Here is a 20832-nt window from a genome sequence, read left to right on the forward strand (position 1 = left end):
AGCAACAGTTAGAACTGGACATGGAACAACACACTGGTTCCAAATAGGGAAAGGAGTATATCAGAGCTATATATTGTCACCCTACTTATTTAACTTATATGCAGAGTACATCATGTGAAATGCAGGGCCAGATGAAGCACAGGCTGGAATCAAGATTGCAGGGAGAAATATCAATAATCTCACATATGCAGATGACACCACCTTTATGGCAGAAAGTGAAGAGGAACTAAAGAGCCTCTTGATGAAGGTGAAAAAGGATAGTGAAAAAGCTGGGTTCAAACTAAATGTTCAAAAAATTAAGATCATAGCAACTGGTTCTATCACTTCATGGCAAATAGATGGGGAAACAGTGGAAACAGTGACAGATGTTTTTCTTGGACTCCAAAATCACTACAGATGGTGACTGTAACCATGAAATTAAAAGATGCTTGCTTCTTGGAAGAAAACCTATGACAAACCTTCAGTTCAGTTCAGTCTCTCAGTCGTGTCTGACTCTGCAACCCCATGAATTGCAGCACGCCAGGCCTCCCTGTCCATCACCAACTCCTGGAGTTCACTCAAACTCATGTCCATCAAGTCGGTGATGCCATCCAGCCATCTCATCCTCTGCCATCCCCTTCTCCTCCTGCCCCCAATCCCACCCAGCATTAGAGTCTTTTCCAATGAGTCAACTCTTCACATGAGGTGGCCAAAGTACTGGAGTTTCAGCTTTAGCATCATTCCTTCCAAAGAACACACAGGACTGATCTGCTTTAGAATGGACTGGTTGGATCTCCTTGCAGTCCAATCCTAGGTAGCATATTAAAACGCAGAGACATTTTGCTGACAAAGGTCCATATAGTCAAAGCTATGGTATTTCCAGTAGTCATGTATGGACATGAGAGTTGAATCATAAAGGAAGCTGAGCACCAAAGAATTGATGCTTGTGAACTGTGGTGTTGGAGAAGACTCTTGAGTCCCTTGGACTGCAAAGAGATCAAATCAGTGAATCCTAAAGGAAATCAACTCTGAATATTCATTGAAAGGACTGATGCTGAAGCTGAAGCTCTAATACTTGGGCCATTTGATGAGAAGAGCCAACTCATTGGAAAAACCCCTGATGCTGAGAAAGATTGAGGGCAGGAGAAGAAGGAGGCAACAAAGGATTAGATGGTTGAAAGGCATCACTGTCTCAATGGACATGAAGTGAAATGAAAGCTGTTTATGTGTTTTGACTCTCTGCAACCCCATGGACTATACAGTCCATGAAATTCTCCTGACCAGAATACTGGAGTGGGTTGCCATTTCCATCTCCAGGGGAACTTCCCAAATCAGGGATTGAACCCAGGTCTACCACATTTCAGGATGATTCTTTACCAGCTGAGCCACCAGGGAAGCCCCAATGGACACAAGTTTGAGCAAACTCAGGGAGATATTGAAGGACAGGGAAACCCGTTGTGCCGCAGTCCATGGGGTCACAAAGAGTTGGACATGACTGAACAACTGAACAACAATAACAAAAACTCCAAACTCTCCCTCCATCCCTTCCCTGTCCCCTCCTTAGCAACCACATTGCTAATTTTTTTTTTTTAAACCAAAATACAGCAACATCAACTTGATATCTGTAATGTACTCTCTTCAAAGCTAAGGATCAGTGGGATGACTACAATGTATGCAAGGGAAATTAAAATAAAGAAATACCATGTGCCTTATACCTGAGTTAATTTTCAGTAATCAAGAGCCAGCTGCAGTGGACAAAATACTTAATGAGAAAATAACATAGTTTAACTTCCTATTCAATTCTGGCTCTTTTAATTAATCAGGTTTTCACCAGGTGCCCACCAAATACTTGGCAATGTTTAAGGAAAGGAAAAACTTCCTTCTGCACTACACTGCCTGCATTCATTCATCAAATGTTCTTTGAAGTCCTTCCTTATATCTCATTTTGTTGCCAGTAAAAAGATTAATCAATAAGATATAATTCTTTCCTTTAAAAATTTACAGTCTTCTTGGGGATATACTGATAGGCAACAGATCCAATATAATGTGATAAAGGCTATCATAGAGGAATGTACAAAACGCTGTGGTAGCAAAGTGGAAGGAATAATTACTTATATCTGCCGAGTCAGGAAACACTTTATAGAGAAGTGGCATTTGGTCTGTACTTTAAAGATTCATAGTATATCAAAAAAGAGAGAAGGTCAAATAAAACATTTCTTCCTGACCCTTTCACATCCTCAGTTACTTCCATCTCCCATTTTGGATTCTGTAGCCCCAGATCTCAGCCACTCTTCGGTCAACATCCTAAATTCCCTTGCCCCTCTCCTCCTCCATCTGGTGTGCCTGGCCAAACCCAGCCAGCTGTCTCCTAAGCCTTTGCAACTGACTTTCTGAAGTCTGCTCAACTTTGCTGAATGGATTTCTTTCACATGTATAACTTTAAATTTCAAACAGGGAGTCAACACTGCCAGAGGATTCTATGATGCTGACCTAGTGTATTCACTTTCCCATTTTCTAAGAGGACTTATTTCTCTCTCACACTTTCTCTGATCTCCTCAAATCTCCATTATCCTATACTCCCTCTCAGGTGATGACTCTTCATGCCTCATAGAGAAAATTAAAGCAGTTAGTTGAAAATGTGAGAAGCATCCTTGTATTTCTACAGCCACTTCCTCCGCTTGTGCTCTTCATCCCATTGCCTCATGTCCTCTTGTAATTATTTTCCTTCTCTCCTGCATCATTAATTCTTTTGTTTCTATTACATCATTTCTATCAACTTGTAAATATGCTTTAACATTATTCTTCTTAACAAAATCTTTTTTAAAATTTTTAATTAATTAATTTATTTTACTTTACAATATTGTATTGGTTTTGCCATACATTGACTTGAATCCGCCATGAGTGTACATGTGTTCCCCATCCTTAGCCTCCCTCCCACTTCCCTCTCCATCCCATCCCTCTGGGTCATCCCAGCTTTCCTAACACCATACCCCCATGCAGTTACTGCTACCTTTTTGCTGTTCATTCTGCATCTAAACTCCTTGAAGGAACCCTCTGTACTTGTTCTCCTCTTTTGCTAATCTCTGCTCTTTCCTCAACCACTCCGATGAGACAACAGATAATGCATTACTAAAATAGCCCTTATCAAGCTCCTGTGAATGCCCTAGATCTTGCTCAGTTTTCTGTTCCCATCATACTTGACCTCCAACTAGCGTTTGATACAATTGATGCCTCCCTTCCTCTTTTATTCTTCCTGCAATTGGTTTCCTTCTTAACTCTGGTTATTCATCCTGAGGATCTTCTGTGGGATCCCCTCTTCCATACTTAAACTATAAATATTAAAGTGTCCTAGACTTAACTCTGGGTTCTCATCTCTTCTCTATGTATACTCTCAATTGGTTTCCTCGACCAATCTCTTATTTTTAAATATCATCTATAGAGCGATAACTCATATTTATATCTCTATATTCCTGAGCATATCATTTATTCAAATGCCTACACTTCATTATCTAATAGACATCTCCAACTGTTCATTGCTAAGATCAAACTTATAATTCCTGCATCTGTTCTTCAGATTTTTTCCACATGAGGAAATTATGCTACCAGCCATCTTGTTAGTCAAATGTAATCTTTGGAAATTCTCTTTAATTTCTTCTTATATCCTTATCTACTCTCACCACAAATTCTTTTCATCAGCAAGGTTCCACCTCCAAATGGATCACAAATCTGACCACTTAATCATCTCCAGAGTACTATCCTAGACAGAGCTACCATAATTTCTTATCTGCATTATCACAGTCACCTCCTAATTGATGTCCTTTCAGTTCTGTCCACTAGAACCCCTTCACTGTGAAGTGGCCAGACAGATCTTTGTAAAGCTTTGATGGAGTCACACATCATCCTTGCCCAAATCTTCAAATGGCTTTCATTATAGTTAGATTCTATCCTAATTTCCAAACATGGCTCACAAGACACTTCATCATTTTGCCCAACCTGCCTCTCCACTTAGTGTTCATTATGTTCTAGCTACACTGGCCTTTTTGCTCCTGACATGTCAGGCTTTGCTCCCATCACAAATGTTTATACTCCTGCTGTTCCTTGTTGTTTTTGCTGTTCCTCTAGAACTTTGTATTACTCTCATCATTTAAATCATGCGAAGGCCATGTTTTCACAAAGGTCTTTTCTGACCAGTCTGGCCAAAAAAGAATTTTAAAAATCCAGAAAACCATTAACCAATTAAACAACTACTCCAAACTCAATGACTTTCTATAATGTCATCCTGTTTTCTTTATAGCAGTTACTTGTCTCATTCACTTATTTATTTATGTGTTTGTTGTCTGTCTCCCTCAACTACAATTGAATTGTTGTAGTTTTTGAATAAAAGAGAATCCATCTTTATAGTTCATTGTCATATCTTCTAACATGCAGAATAGTGTCTGACACATGCTAGGTATATACTAAAAGTTATTTTTAAACTGACTTATTCATTATATGAACTGAGAATTTATTGCCAAATGTACAGAGGCACACACTTGCATGTTATATTTAGGGGAGTAACTGGAGAGAACTTAGGGAGTCAGACTATGAATGGTCTTGAATTCTGTGTTTAGTGGTTTGGATGTTATTGTAAAATCAATGGAAAGTCAAATATTTAAAACTATATTCTCTCTTAAAGTCCGTAGTTATGAGATCTTTCTTTTATAAAACTAAAGTATGTAAGTATATTTTAAAATTATTTCTACTAAGTTCGATTTAATATTTAAAGAGATGCCTTTAAGAGTCTATTTAGTATAAGCAATGTTTTTGCGTTTGAAAATTTCATGAAATATTTAATCAAAATAAAGCTTTTGCCTCCAGAAAACTGTTTAATTTAGAAATGTTTTACTAAATCAGAAGAGTCAATAGCTTTAATGTAATTAAATCACATAATTTATTTATCTAAGTTGCAACTGAACATGTCTTAATAGAGAATGTGTTATTCTTACTTTTTAACCACTCCATTTGGTGCATTTTCTACCCCATTGTTTTAGAACAATAGTAAATGAACATCTAAGGCTTGGTAAGAATCATAGTGCTTTAATCTGATTAATTTTATTTTTAATCTTACTTATAAAATTATACATTATTTACTTTATAACTAGAAAAGTTACTGTGTTATGTTGTACTACAGGTTAACAGAAGTCCTTTTAATATACTGAAATAAATTTAACTACAAAAGAAAATGAATAGAAACACAATGTAGCTAGGTAAAAGTTTGGTATCATTTTGAGCATAAATGTAAAACTAAACGTAATGAAATAGGAAGTTGTGCAAGGGAGAATTCACGATTTTTAAAAGCCATAAAAGGGCAAATAAAATCTTGTGTTACTAAAAGGCAGTATAAACTGTACATCCAAGGAAATTAATGTCAGAGAGTTAATATCTTCTGTGAATTTTTACTTTTAATATTGCTCAGGCACTGATCTTAAATGTCACAGAAACTGTGGAAAACTATAGCAATTTAGAAATATTTCCCTTGCGTCTGTTCAGCAGAACATCAAGTTTTTTTAGGATGTATTTTGCATATTGAAAGACCTGAATTAACCCTGACCTGAGTAGAGAGAAAAGTGGAGACATGAAGTAAGCAGGAAATCTCTGGAAGTTAGATATATTTCACTTGTTTTCATGTGTCCCACTGAGCCAATTATCAGTAATAGTTTGTTGTTTACTCATCATGAGTTCTTCTTAAAAGTGAAAATCAAAACATGGGTGGGAGGGAAATCTTTTTAAATGCCGGAATAAAGCATATTTCCCAGCAATCAGTTTCTTCCTCCCCCCGCACCCCGCACTTTCCAAAAAACCAGAGGAGGACCTTAGTGAAAATCATTTTTCCAATTCCTCTTGCATGCCCACTGTTGCTGAGACAGTCATCCCAAAAGTTAGTAACTGGCAAGGAAAAAGCATACTGCTCAGCAGTTGCTTCCTTGAGAGTTGGACTGTAGAGTTGGGGCTTCAAATAACATATTTAAGACGACAAAAACTTTCCCACAAAATGAAGCTTATTAGAATTCTGAGTCAGATTATAATCAGATCAAAATTCCTGTGAAAACTCAGTCTTGAAAAAACTCTAGCAGATTTTTTAAGCTACCAGTATGAATGCAGAATTCATGGCTAATTTCACAGGACAAGTGATGGGAAAATTAAGGGATGATTTGGAGTTTTTCAGAGAGAAAAAGGGAAGATTCCAAGAAAGATGCTTGGAGATACAAGGGTGCATTGTAAACTGTTTTCATCTGAGATTCCCTGTGGGACAGTGAATATTGAAAGATGATGACACTGGAAATGTTGGTTCCCAGTTATGTAGGGTCTGGACATGTTGTCTTCTGCAAGCTGTGGGTAGTCACCATGAGCTTTTACATTGACATATGTCATGGTGTATTTTAGTAAGAAGCTCTGACAATAATAAGGAGATGGATTCCAGTGGAAGAAACAGGATGAAGAAAGAGTTTTTGGTGGTTAAGACAAGTAATATTAAAGATCATAAGTAGGGCAATGACAGAAGAAAGAGAAGAGTGATATTAGCTGATGGACATAAGTGAATTTGTGGGTAGTAGGAGAGGAAAATAGTATTGAGATTTCTAATTTCTGTAATTAGGTGGATGGTACTGTCACTAAAGAGTATATAATAAGATGCCTGGAATTTCTGTTTGGTTTGGTTTTGCTTGGAGTGGTGAGCAAAGAGGTATGAAGGTGATTTCAATTTTGATATGTGGTGAACATTCCATCTGAGATCCAGCTATTGGAAAGTGGAATTGGAAATCAGATAGATGTTTGCAATGCACCATATCTGAAATCACAGGAGTAAATCTGTTAGCTAAGTCCTTTGTGTCTTTGTATATTTTTCTGGGCCAAGCCTCTGAGACCAAGATCAATACTAATGTAAAGTTCAGAACATATCTTGAGTAAAAACACTACATTTTTTCATAAAGGGGAGAGCAATCATCCACATTAAATTGTCTGAATTTGCAAATCTGCAAATGGTGGGTATGTTCCTTTTGGTTCTAAGATAGAAGGCAGGAGAAGAAGGGGACGACAGAGGGCAAGACAGTTGGATGGCATTACTGACTCAATGGACATGAGTTTGAGCAAAATACAGGAGATGGTGAAGGACAGGGAGGCCTGGCATGCTGCAGTCCATGGGGCCACAAAGAGTTGGACATGACTGAGCAACTGAACAAGAACAAGAAAGAGTTTTTATTTATTTTTATCATGTCTTATTATCTGAGTTCATTTCACCCAAAGAAACTACAAATCTTAGAAAATAGTCATTAAGAATTGATTGGTAGATATTTAAACTTTTTATATACTTTACTAAGACTGAGAGACAATCATTTATATAAATTCTTGTTACAGTACTATTTGAAAAATACAAAAGACATATTAGCATTAAATGCTATTTTAAATATTTCAATATTATAGAAAATACAAAAAAACCTTCTGTTTCCTTTCTAATAAAGATATTTTTTGAGATAAAAAGAAAAAATATTTAATTCATTCCAATCTTTTCTCGAACCCTCTTAAGTTGTCTAAGTACCATAGTATACTACTTTTGCTTAAACAGTTTTCTGGTTCTAAATGATCACAAGACTCATTTTCATCAACAATTACCCAAAGAATGTTTCACAGTTTAAAGAAGGCAACGACCACCCAATATTTTTTTAAAATAATGACACTGAAGTTCAGAGAAGTTAAATAATTCATAAACAAGAAGCAAGGGCCTGAATACAAATCCAAGTTTGCCTGCCAAGCAAATCCTCATTTAAGTACATTCTGGCTCTTCTCAGGTAAAATAAAACAAGGTACAGGCTAATTGTTCCATGAGAGTCTAAGCTGAGATCTTATGAAACTGAAGTCATAGCACTTTTAACCTTGCTATTATTATATCAGGCAGTTTTCAATCTTTTGGTAAATTTAATCATCAGGGATCAGAGTGGCTATTGATTTGAAGTACTCTGAAAACAGCAATTTGATCCCATGGTTTTATGCCGCTTTTGTGCCCTCCTGCTAGCTCCTCGCTGGACTTGACACAACATTTCCTAACCGTAATACTCTCAGTCTTAATCTTATGTTGAAAATATAAGGCTAAAAAGAAACATAATTAGCTCACAAGACAGAGAGCTCACACTCGTGTGAATTGTCGGAAAGTGTGCTGTGCCCTGCCAGCGTTGTCGCTTCAGGCGTGTGCGTCTCTTTGAGACCCTGTGGACTGTAGCCTGCCAGGCTCCTCTGCTCATGGGATTCTTCAAACAAGAATACTGGAGTGGGTTGCCATGCCCTCCTCCAGGGGATCTTCCCAACCTAGGGATAGAAACCATGTTTCCTGAGGCTCCTGCATGGTAGGCAGATTCTTACTGCTGAGCCCCTTGGGGGGAAGCCCATCTGAAAGCCCTTGTTTGATATTTTCAAAGGGAATCTAAAATAATTACATTGTTAGGTTGCATTATAATTTATAGAATGTTCTTAAAATCTTAAATGTCATAATTATCACTTATTTCAGTTGAATTTAAAATATAAGACCATGTTATAAGAAGTAAAAAAAGTCCTAATTCTAAGTGCAATACTCAAACCTGGGGGGATTAGCAGGGTTATCCTTGATTAGGCACTTGTTACATTGTCACTTTTGATAAAAATAACCCAGAATGGGATGGTACCATGGGTTTAACAAAACATCAAGCCTTATAAATTGATACTAATTGGTAAAAGTATAAGGTAATACAATTATAAAAACACATTGTATCCAATTATGTATTATTTTCACAAAACCAGTTAATAGAAACATCAAAAAGCTATTCTGTAAGCTGTGCCTGAATATAAAAATTTTTTGTTACAATAGCCCCAAGGAACCTATTGATGTATTTCATTGTAGCAACTAATACAGTAAAGCCAAATGAGATAAATTCATTAATAGGACACTGAAATAAGACTAGAATATAATTTAGTCACACCTGTTCAGTTCAGAATACATATTATTTTATGAACTTTTCTTCATTATGCTGACAATGATAACTGGTAGGAAATGAATAACAAAGGAAGAAAGGCTTTTAAAAAGAAAACATGTCAAATACATTACATTTTTGTAACTCTGACTAAAGAGTAATCTTATTTTAAAAGAATAAATGAATTTATATGAAAATTAAAAATGTAATTTGCAAATAAATAGAAATTTGAGTGAAAATTATGAATATGGAGTGTTTATTGCCATTCAGGTTAGGAAAAAGCATATATATATTCATATATGTAAAATCTTTATCACTGAAATTCTTCTTTTTATGAATAGCTACGCATTTTAGTATATAAATACATACTCTTCCCTTGCACACTATAACTGCAAATATTTCAGACATGAAACTGATAATTTTCTGTGTTGATAGTGACTTTTTTAATTTTTAAAGAGCTTCCTTGAAAATAGTTTTTTAAAATGATTTTTTTATGTTGAAACAATACAAAAACTTACAAAAAAATTCAAAGTATCATACAAATAACTTTTCTGAACTACTTGATAGTAAATTCAGAACTGGTGCACCAATATTTCCCAATACTTTGGTATGTATTTCCTATAAATTAGAGCATTTTCCTAACAAACCAAAACACAATCATTGGAATCAGGAAATTAACACTGATACATTGTTACTATTTAATTCTCAGACCCCATGCAAGTTTTGCCCTTGTTTTGCCAAGAGTCCCAATAGTGTTGTTTTGTTTTTAATAGCAAAAGCATCAATTCAGAATCACTGCTTTTAGTTATAATGTCTCTTTACTCATCAATCTGAAACATTCTCTCAGTCTTATCTCCACTTTCATGATCTAGTGTCTTGTTTCAATTTATAATTTTTATTAGAGTATGTCCAGATAAGGTACAATGTTTCTGCACCTTCTGTGAATATATGTGTCTTTAGGCATTCACAATAGTTTCTGAACCTTTGTTTTTAGGTGGAGGAAATACTTAATAAAAGCAATGGTGCTCAAGGAATAAAGTCATGTAAATAATAGATGCATCATTTATTAGTTTTCAAGCATATATATCCTAGTAGTTTCAAAGCAGCATTCATGCTTGTACCAGGCAAAGTTTTCTTTTCAATTTTTCCCTAATGAGTTTTTTCTATGGAGAGTCCAAAAACTGTCACAGATGATAGTGAAATAGAGTGATTATTTTAACAACTCCAAGGAAAATTTGCTCAGCAAAATATTATCTTTTGAGTGACTATACTAGAAAAGTTACACAATTAAAATAATCCATTCAACAAATTTGATGCTTTAAAATTGAGAGGGCCCCCTTTTTGGTGTTCTGTCATGGTACATTAGGTATTTTGGTTTGGCTTATTTTATATAAGTGCCAAATAATGTGCTTCTAGGTAAAAATAAAAATTGTGAAAACTCACAATGGGCCATGAATATATTGAAAATAGAGACAATTTGGCTTACACAATTAATACATGTGTGGATCCCATTGCTTTTGTCAGCTTCACAGAGGAGTCTAGGGCCTAAAAGTTGTCCCTATGATGTTCAGACATCATTTCCCTAACCTGAATCCCTTCCTCCAAAACTCAAAGATTCTTATCCACCAAATTCATTCATTTTTCCTTTTCTGGATTTGTTTACCAGGGTTTACTTATTTATTGATATTGCCCCAGAAATTCTACGGGAACATGTTTGAAATATTCCTCTCTTAGTTGCTGTATTATGACCACAGACCAAGGAATCACACTTTATGCCTTGTGTACTCAAGTGGCAGGGCAAAAATAAAATGAATATTGGCTTAAATTGTGTTTCCTTTTCTTCAAACTATTTCATATTTTTGTCATTATCACAGACACATTTATACAACATCATATTTTAGCTCAAGCTGAAACAGTCATAATCATAATAAATTATCAATGGGCAGGCCATATTTTAACTTTAAGGTTTTTGAAAAATTCTCATAAAATGGAAAATTTTTGTTTAAAGATAAAACTCACCATTATTAGGGACCATTTATATGCTGTTAAATTACTTTCATGGAAATGGTTCCTAAATTTCATTTAAAAGAATTGTCTTATTTCTTGTTTTTATCTTGACAGATGTTTCTTAGCTAAATGTATCACTTTTTAATGACAAAATAAAAAAATAAGCTATACTACTTTTGGATATTCTTTAGTTGTTATAAATATCAATGCCTTAATTTGAAATTATTTTCTTCCCTAGTCATGCCTTGCCTGTTATATGTAACTTGAAACCACCTGAAGTAGTGTGTGTGTGTGTGTAGGTTTAAAATTCAAGGCTCACCTATCAGCCATTGAGAACTCACTAACGATTTATCCTTTTTTGCTTTCTTGATGCTCATCAAAGACTCATTTTAATATTTGGTATCCCATATAATTTTCTATGGGAAAAAATACAAGTGACACAAAATGTCCAGGTCATATGACAGATATTTCTCTCTGTGAATCTATATATCGGCTTTCTTGTTTATTCATTAAGTGCTCCCTATGCACTGGGCACTGTTTTAGGCACTGGAGATTCAGCAGTGACAAAACAGAAAACCTTTTTCTTAATGTTCTCCTGAGGAGTTCACTTCCAAGCGAACATAGTCAATACAATTCAGAGTGCCATAAGTGAGAAAATCAAATGTAATAGTGAGATGATATAAAGGCAATGAGGGAGCAACATTATATAATGTGATCAGGGAAAGCCTCTGAGGAGGCACCATTTGAAGAAAGATAGGAATCCTAAGGAAGATCTAACCTGCAAAGATTTGAGGTAAAAGAATTCCAAAGAAAATAGCTAGCGCAAAAGCTCCAAAATGGAACATACTCATTTTTGGACTACTCTTCAAAATTATAATTAAGAGGATAATTCTGCTATGAGGAAAAATTTTATCATAGAATTTAAAGTTTTTTTTCTTTATGGTTATCAAGTTTTTTCCAGATGTTCAATGTCCTCAATTATTACGCATACTCAAAAGTGATTGTGTCAATGATTTTTCAGCAAATGTGTACCTGAGGAATTTAATTTTCTCACTCATTGATATATCTAGAAGGGTGATTGTAAAGGAACAGTGTGGAAAATTTTATAATGTTAAATTCTAATTAATAATAGAATTTGTTCTAGAATCTGCACATATCAAGATGTCTCTATCAGTTTACTTTAAAAAGTCATATTTTAATTCTCTACATTTTTACATTTTTTATACCTTGTTAGGCATGTGGACTTTAAGACAAAAAGAAGAAAAAGTCACTGAGGATCTGCTAAAGACCTGACATCATGTTTGTGTCCATGAAGAAATCATGAGTTATCTGTTCTTGCAGTAATTATTTAAAAATTAACTGTCTTCCTAAACCTAACTTTCTTCCTTTATTTTCATTGGAAGTGCAAAATAAAGGACAGTAGAAAGCTCTCACGTATCTCCCCATTAGAGGTCTACACTGGTGATCAGAAAGCACTATGGATAAGGAATACTGAAAGCACAGTTAACTTTTTTCAAGACAGAACTTTTTGCAACTCTAATTTTTGTAGATATCAAAATAAGATAAAGTTCTCCATATATTATGCATGTCCTTGGTTCTTTTTATTTTTATCTATAAAGTAAAAATTAAGCACACTAGATTGAAAATAACTGAAGATTTTTAAAATGTAGAAACTGTAACAGCTATACTAATGGTACAAATGTTACCAGTCCACCAAGAAGACACCGTTTCATTTCTACATATCTTTACACTTTTTCAATGACAAAGTTAAATGCCTATTATTCTACTTGCTTGAATTTTGTTTGATAACTGATACTCAGTCTCACAATCTACAGAATACCCATGTACCAATTATGAGCATTGTTATTCACTACTCTGAAATGTCCACTCACCTATCTCATATAAAGACTATTAACAATCTATGGTCAAGCTTTAATTTATATTTAAAATGTATATTTAAAAAATGCATATTTGAAAACCTGTGTCAGATTTATTTATTATTTTATGTCAAAATTGTTATTTAAGAGCAGAAGGGAAAGGAGTCTTTTCTACACCATCAATATTTTCTCCTTAACTCAAATGTTTATATTTAGAGGAAGGAGGCAACCGCTGTTTCACCATAGTTTAGCTTGTACTTAGCTTGTTTCCACTCTACTTTAAATGTGGACATTGAAAACATGGGGGATAGAAATGAATTTTCAGTAGATTAATGCTGAATAATTAACACTCAATCATATTCACATTTCTATTTGTGCCCCCAACATGGAAGAGGTGCCTTCCATTAAACCTATGTATAATGCTTTGGCTTAGTGAAAAACCCTCAAAAAGGCAGGGTGTCTAGATACAGAGACATCTCCTACTTTTCATGTTCTCCCCTTGTCTACCACTTATGGAGGAATGAATTGATGTTTAATCTCTCTATATATATTTAAATGAAATTCATATAATTATTGGAAGTTTTGTATTGTACTGATAGAATTTTAATACATATATATGTATCAAAAAGTATTTGAGAGTATTTTATTGCTATATTGTCTGAAAAAAATCAATGAAATTCAGTGTAGTTTGCATAGAGAAAGAATATAAAAAGAGGAAAATAAAATTAAGTTTTGGTTCAGCAGATGAAATGTCACTAAATCCTGCTGATACGCTTGAAGAATTAATCACTATACTCAATGTTTTTCTGCAATACTGCAGGAGGGTTAAAACAGCAAGATAGTACTTTCAATATTTTAACTGTAACACATACAAATAATAATAATTTATCTGAGTAAAAATAATCCCCACTTTAAATAAATTTTGACTTTCAAAAATATTTTTTCTATATAGCACACATTCTATTATTAGATATAAATAAGGCAAAACAGATGAAACAAACAATTCTATTAAACTAAACATTGTATAAAATTTTGGTGATAGTTTTATACAAAACTATTCTGTGTTCTTATGTAAGCCATATTTTACATAGGTTATTATATACAGGTACAGTTTGAAGAATGTATAAATACATATTTTCTGCCAAGTCATTATAGGATCTCTAGAAAAACTTTAATCAATTTTATGAAATATCTGTATATTTTTATTTGAAAACTATCACAATCCATAAATTAGCTTTAAAAGTTGAGCATTTGAAACTGGTGATTGTTTGAGGGTCATAGAAATGTCAGTTTCATAGGTTTCAGGGCAGTAACTTCCTGGTATGTATGTTCAGCTATGACAAGAATCTTAAATGGATTCTTTGCATTTTTACTTATAATTATACAATTTTATAAGGCAGGATACATTCTTACTTAATATGAATCTCTTATAGTATACTGTACTTTTCAGAAAAATATTGTAGAAAAATTAACTCAATCGTAATGACAAAACATAGCTAAAATAAAAATGGTCCTTTTTCTTCCTACTAGTGAAACATCACCATTAAAAATTTCAAAATACTCAGTCACTTACTTTGGTAGAGTTTTCAAGTGATTTTCTCTTAACTCCAATATCCGCAATTTGGCAAGTCTGTAGAAATGAATTTAAAAATTTGTTTCTTGATATTTCTCTATAAAACAATATTTTTATGATAAACCAAATTGTTACTGTGTTAACCAAATGACTATGTCCAAACATTAAAAACCGTGGTTACAGATCTTTAAGAATTATGCAAATTGATTATGAGTAGGGTTGCATCAATATTGGAGAATGATAAATACCACTTTCCTAAACTTTCCTAAAATCTTTCAAAGATATAACCTTAGTCATCTAAATTTTCTGTTTTATAAAAATACATTCACTGTTGTTTAATCATATGCATTCAAATTATTGAATATTTACTAAATACTAAGTACTGAGTTCAGTGAAACATGGTAACAATTTCCCTCAAGAGATGACAAATGAATTTTTAAAGCAAATGATAAAGCATAGTGGTTAAAAGCTTGAACTTTGTGGTCAGATATATCTGGGTGAAATCCAGACTCTTTATATTCTATCCCTATGACACTGGGCAAATTAACCAACCCATCCTAACTCCAGTTTCTTCATCTGTAATGAGTATGTACTAATAGTACAAAATTTCTATGGTTTTGAATGTTAAATGATGTCATCATACATGTAAAACATAATATGTGGCACACTGTAAGTTTCAGTGAGTGTTACTTATTCCTGTGGAGCCCTATACCAAGGTCATAGTTGTAAAGTCTTATTACCAAGGCCACAGATCTGGAACTCTGCACTAAAGTCATCTGCAGAACTGACTGAGCTCTAGTTCTAGACACTGCCTGATGCTATGAGCCCCGTTGATCTAAACTGGTTAACTCCTTGACCCCATATTAGGTAAAAATATCCACCTTCATACTCACCCTATAGCACCCTAACCAATCACCTAATGCCAGTTTTCCAGCAAGAATTTTATTTGTCTTGAGACTATAAAAATTGGCTACTAAACCATGAAAGGAGTTGGCTCTCCTGTGAGCCAGCTCTCTGTTCTAACAGCATCTCCTGCTCTAATAAACTCTATTCTACTGTCATTCTGCCTTGTATCTGGAAATTCTTTTCAACCTGTGCAAAGACCATGACAATTACTATTACCTTTAATTAAAAACTGGGAAAAGTGTCATATATATATAGCATAATATACCATATTTAATTGACTCTGAGCCTGAGATGTGAACATTTCAAATAGATGCACATTTAAAAATCCTGTCATATCATCTAAAATCAAGTGAAGTGGATAAGAGGTGCTTACATTTTCTGATGCTTGCAAAATACTTGGGTGATTAGGAATGCATTTCACACTTAACTACTTGTTAATGTTTGCAATCTGGGACAGTGCTGTTACTAATGTCTATGTTGTGCTGTGCTTAGTTGTTCAGTTGTGTCCGACTCTTTGCGACCCCGTGGTCTCTAGCCCACCAGGTGCCTCTGTCCATGGGTATTCTTCAGGAAAAAATACTGGAGTGGGTTGCTATGCCCTCCTTCAGGGGATCTTTTCAACCCAGGAATCTAACCAGGGTGTCCTGCATTGCAGGTGGACTCTTTACCAGCTGAACCACGAGGGAAGCCTACTAATGTCTATAAGCGAGCTTTACAATTTACTCAGTTGTGGTTATTTTAGAACAAATATTAAATGACTTATCCAAATTCTCAGTGTTGTGGGAATATTTCACTATTTGAACTATTTCACCTACAATGTCCCCTATTTACTGTGCTTTTAGGTATTCAACTAGTTCTCTTCCTGTTTCCTTTTTGTTTTGAGTTCTATCAAGTTTCCAATTTAACTTTAATATTATAACTCTTAATCTGTATTTGAAACAAATTGTCTCAGTTCTTCAGAGCATGGGATATCACTAGTAAAAGACTTTTCTTAAACATGTATATATCTCAAATCTTAGTATCTGTACTAGAATAATAACATTTTATGACTTAGTTTGGCCTTTAGGGATACTAAATCTTAGGTTTTATAAAGTATATTAAACATTCTTTGTCAAATTATCAAGCTGAAGGTTCAAAAGCTTTTTAGATTACAATAATAAAATAGAGCATTTTGGGGCAGATAATTTACATAAAATTGAAATCAAATTCAAAGTGGTTTGGGTATTACGTTATATATTTGCCCAGATTTCTTCCCTTATATTAGGACTAGTAAAGAGAACTAACAAAATGCTAAAGCAACAATGTATTTTAGGGAGATAACTAAACATTTTATGACTTAATAAACCAAAAGTATGCTTGTGGTTTTGGCCAGTACCAGAAGGAAAATCTACTTTATATGAACAAATGATGAATTATTAATTCATTTAGAAACTAGGCATATGCTCTTGTGAATATCTGTGAATTTTCAGAACTGTCTGAGTGTATGGTATTCGTAGGTATTATGAAATCATGATCCACAAAAGTAAAAGAATTTGGAAAAAACTTTTGAGGTGATTTCTGTGTGCAAATAGAGGCTGCTACCTGTTAAAGGATGTCATTATTTCACTGAGTTCTTCTTAATGTCATGTATTAACTTCTGCCCAGAGGTAGAGGTTGAGGTACAGTCAGTCAGTTATTTGAACAATTTGAGATGATCACTTAGAAAAAGGCAGTTAACAAAAACTTAAAATATCTTAACTTTTAAGATATATCTTTTATATTTAAAATAGCCTTGATATGGAAACAAAGTTTCCATTGACACATGAATGGATACAGAAAACTTGTGTGTGTGTGTGTGTGTGATGGAATATTATCAGTCATAAAAAGAAGAATATACTGCCATTTGTAATGACATGAACGGACCTTAAGGGCATTATGCTAAGTGAAATAAGTTGGACAGGGAAAGACAAATACTCTATGATCTCACATATGAAATCTAAGAAGACAAAAATAACTATAGAAAAGAGAGGTCAGATTTGTGGTTATCAGAGGTGGAGGTAGGGGAAGGGGAAATGGTTGATTGTGGTCAAAAGACACAACTTTATGCTTATAAAATAAATAAGTACTGGAGATGTAATGCACAGCATGGTTACTATAGCTAATACTGCTATATAGTGTCCAATATATCTCAAAGTAACTAAGAGTAAATTCTAAAAATTTTCATCACAAGGAAATGTTTTTTCATAATTATATAAAGTAATGGAGGTTAACTAAATTTAATGTGCTCATCATTGTGTGATAAATTTGTCATTATTATGTTGTATACCTTAAGTTCATACAGTGCTATATATCAATTATATCTCAATAGATGAAAAACGTTCACTCTAGAACACCTAGAAAATATTGAGAATTTAAGATGAAAATAAAAACCTTCCATAATTTCCCTTCCAAGGAAATTCTTTTATTTCTTGCATATTCATATTCATATGGGAAACACAGTTTATATATAGTGATGATAAGCTTTAAACATAACATCATAGGAATTAAAAGATATGTCTCTAGTCAAGATTATAAACTGCTACATTGTCATATGGATGTACCATAATATATTCAAGCAATCTCCTAGATGGATGTGTGCTTCCATATTTTTCATATTGTAAATAACAATAAACATCTTTGTCCATAAATCCTAGTGTGATATATGATGATACATTTCTAGAAATGTATTACAAAGGCAGTAGTTATAAATATTTTCAAATCTTTTAAAGCACACTGTCCTTCACAGAGTACATAACATTCTGCAATTTCATCAGCAGTGTGAAGTTATCTTTCTCCTCACACTCTAAACAGTTTTATAGTTTCTGTGATATGCTTAGAGCACAAAGGCCCTTTATTCACATATTAATTTGTATTATTTTATTATTTATGATGATAAACATTTTTTGTGTTTTCAACTTGTACACTTATTATGAATTGCTTGCATATGTTATTTACCCAGTTTTTCTAATGAGACCTTAACTTTATACTCCTTTGAAAGAATTCTTTATAAGTTAAGGATCTAATTTGCCTTCCATATATGGTAGAAATATTTTCCTATTTATTACCTTAATATTTAAAATATTTTTTAATATTATTTTATTTTAAAGGCATGTATGTATTCAAATATATCCATTTATTGTATTTTCCTTTTTTTCAATGCTATAAAAATATTATCTAACCCAAGTGTCAAAAATATACATATGTTTCTGATATTTTTTTTAATATTTAACTCTTTAACTCATCTGAAATCTGATTATTAATGACATGTAAAGACATAATTTTACTTTATTTTTTTCAAAATGTTTCATTAATTGGCATAGTTTCATTTACTGGATAAAAGTGAGGGTATCTTTAATTACAGGGGTCACTTTTGAAGCCTCACTTTACTGATGGTGGTTAAGTACTTACCTAAAGTGAACTAAAATTGTATCATTTAAAGTTCTTATTCTTACCTTCCAAAATTGGCTGGAAGAAATTCAAGAAAGGCATCATTCAGGTAGAGCTGGGTCAGATTTAGAAGCTGCGTGAAGCCATCAGGGAGTCTAGAAAGGAGTTAAAGGTTTAGTCATTGCATAGATGTTGCCATAGAAACAGAACAAAAATATATATCTCTAAGGAGAAAAAATAGAAGTGTAATACATTTTTCAGCTCTCCTTTGGTATCACAGTAATGGAAGAATTTATTGAGCATGTTGTTACAGCTTGAAAATTTTGCCTGTTATTAAAATAAATGGCATTCACCCCTCCACACTGCTCTCCTATGCTGAGATTTATGTCACCGCCAGAGTCAGCAGCATCATTTCTTACTGTTACCCTGGCCTACCAGTGAGATATTTTTATGGAAATTTCAAGATGTATGCTATCTTTTATAATTCCAAATTTATGAGTCTTCTCAATAGAAAATTCACATGCATAGTCAGGCAAGGTTATCTACTCTTTCACTTAATCATTACAAGTTGTGTGCAGTTTGTAACACTGATGGCTAAAGGTGCCCAATGTGAGAAGGGAAAGAGTGTTTTGTCCCTTAACTGATAATTTCCTTAATGCAGGCCCAACAGATACGTGCATTATAATTCAAACTGACCTGATTCATGCACACTAAAAATGAACAAGAACATTAAAATAATAAACAGCATTCTAAAGACTTTAAGAGTCATTTAAAAGTTGAGAAAATATCCTTTGGGAAAAATCTTATCAGTGAGATAAAGTAATTATTTGAAATGTTTAAATCATTTTTACCAAAATGATTTAACTCAAGGATTTTTCTTAAAAGGACATTGACTTTTTATTAATTTAATTTCTATTTAAACATTTTAATGCCTTTTTCTACACTTTAGATAAGACTATGCTCTTTCACAGAATATTTTTAAACAGTGTCCAAATATGCCTTCTCCTCAAATTATAACCTATGACCTTCCTTGTTTTTACTGACAAAATTATTTAAAAAGCTGCCTCTACTGACTACTTTTTCCTACTCTCAAGCCATTGTTTTCTGGCATCTACTCCAACTCTATTACTCTATTACTGAAACTCTATTACTGAAACTGCACTCGCCAAAGCCTCTGATGACCTCTAAATCCCAATTTCATTAACTTCATTTTATTTCATAACCCACACTGCCCAGCAACAGTTGTCATCGCTGATCGTCCTCTCCTTCTGGGCTCCTAGTATACCACTTCCCTGCTCTTCTTCCTACTCCTGGAGCACTAGATCTGAGTTTCAGTCCATGGTTTCTCTTCCTCTGACTAATCTTTTGTTATGAAATGTTTTATGTATATAAAAGAGTATATGCATACTCACAATATAATTTAACAAAGAGAACCAGTATCTTTAAAACCCTCTGGCTGTCCCTCCCTGACTACATCTTTGTATTTGCTCCACAAATTCCTAAATGATGGTTACTTTTCTGTTTTTTAAGGAGTTTTACACCTATTTAAATCCCTGAAAAAAAGTCATGTGGTTTGGTTTTTTAAATATTATCTAAATCAAATCATACTATGAATATTTTTACGGGACTTATAATAATTCACATCATTAAATAATTCATTAGTTAAGTGAAATTCATTCATTTTGATGTAGATGACTGATCACCATACCATGGTATTCCATTGTACGAATATATCACAATTTATTAATCATTCTTAATCTAATTGAACATTACAGTTGTTTCTAGTTTTTGTTTGTATTTCTATTATATATTCTATTTATTTTTGAACATATATCCTGGTGTACAAGAGATTACTTAAGTTATATTGCTGGTTAGAAGAGATTAATATCCTTATGAAAAGCTCTCAGCTAATGACTAGCAGGAGTATAAATACCTCAGCTCTCTCACCCAAATCTGTGATGTGTGTTTAAACTCTTTCCCAGAGTTCCCCAGAAAGCTTAAGGTCCAGTGTCCATACTAGTAAATAACTTGATAACATATCCTTAACTGATATTTCCTGATATCATTTTCAGGACTCTTGAGAGGAGATTCCAACCAGTCCATTCTGAAG

At 33.6% G+C, this 20832-nt stretch overlaps 1 protein-coding gene across 3 annotated transcripts in view; it reads right to left on the reverse strand.

Moving 5' to 3' along the window:
* The window catches only part of LRRC7 (leucine rich repeat containing 7), a 433465-nt gene that overhangs the window by 274132 nt on the left and 138501 nt on the right, over positions 1-20832 (reverse strand). For all 3 annotated transcript variants that reach the window (XM_055585502.1, XM_055585503.1, XM_055585504.1), the window contains 2 exons: positions 18788-18877; positions 14412-14468 (listed from right to left, as the gene is read on the reverse strand). In XM_055585502.1, the coding sequence (XP_055441477.1) occupies positions 14412-14468; positions 18788-18877 (147 nt within the window). The remainder of the gene's footprint in view (positions 1-14411; positions 14469-18787; positions 18878-20832) is intronic.

Source organism: Bubalus kerabau, chromosome 6 (assembly GCF_029407905.1).
Source record: "Bubalus kerabau isolate K-KA32 ecotype Philippines breed swamp buffalo chromosome 6, PCC_UOA_SB_1v2, whole genome shotgun sequence".
NCBI classification, from domain to species: Eukaryota; Metazoa; Chordata; class Mammalia; order Artiodactyla; family Bovidae; genus Bubalus; species Bubalus kerabau.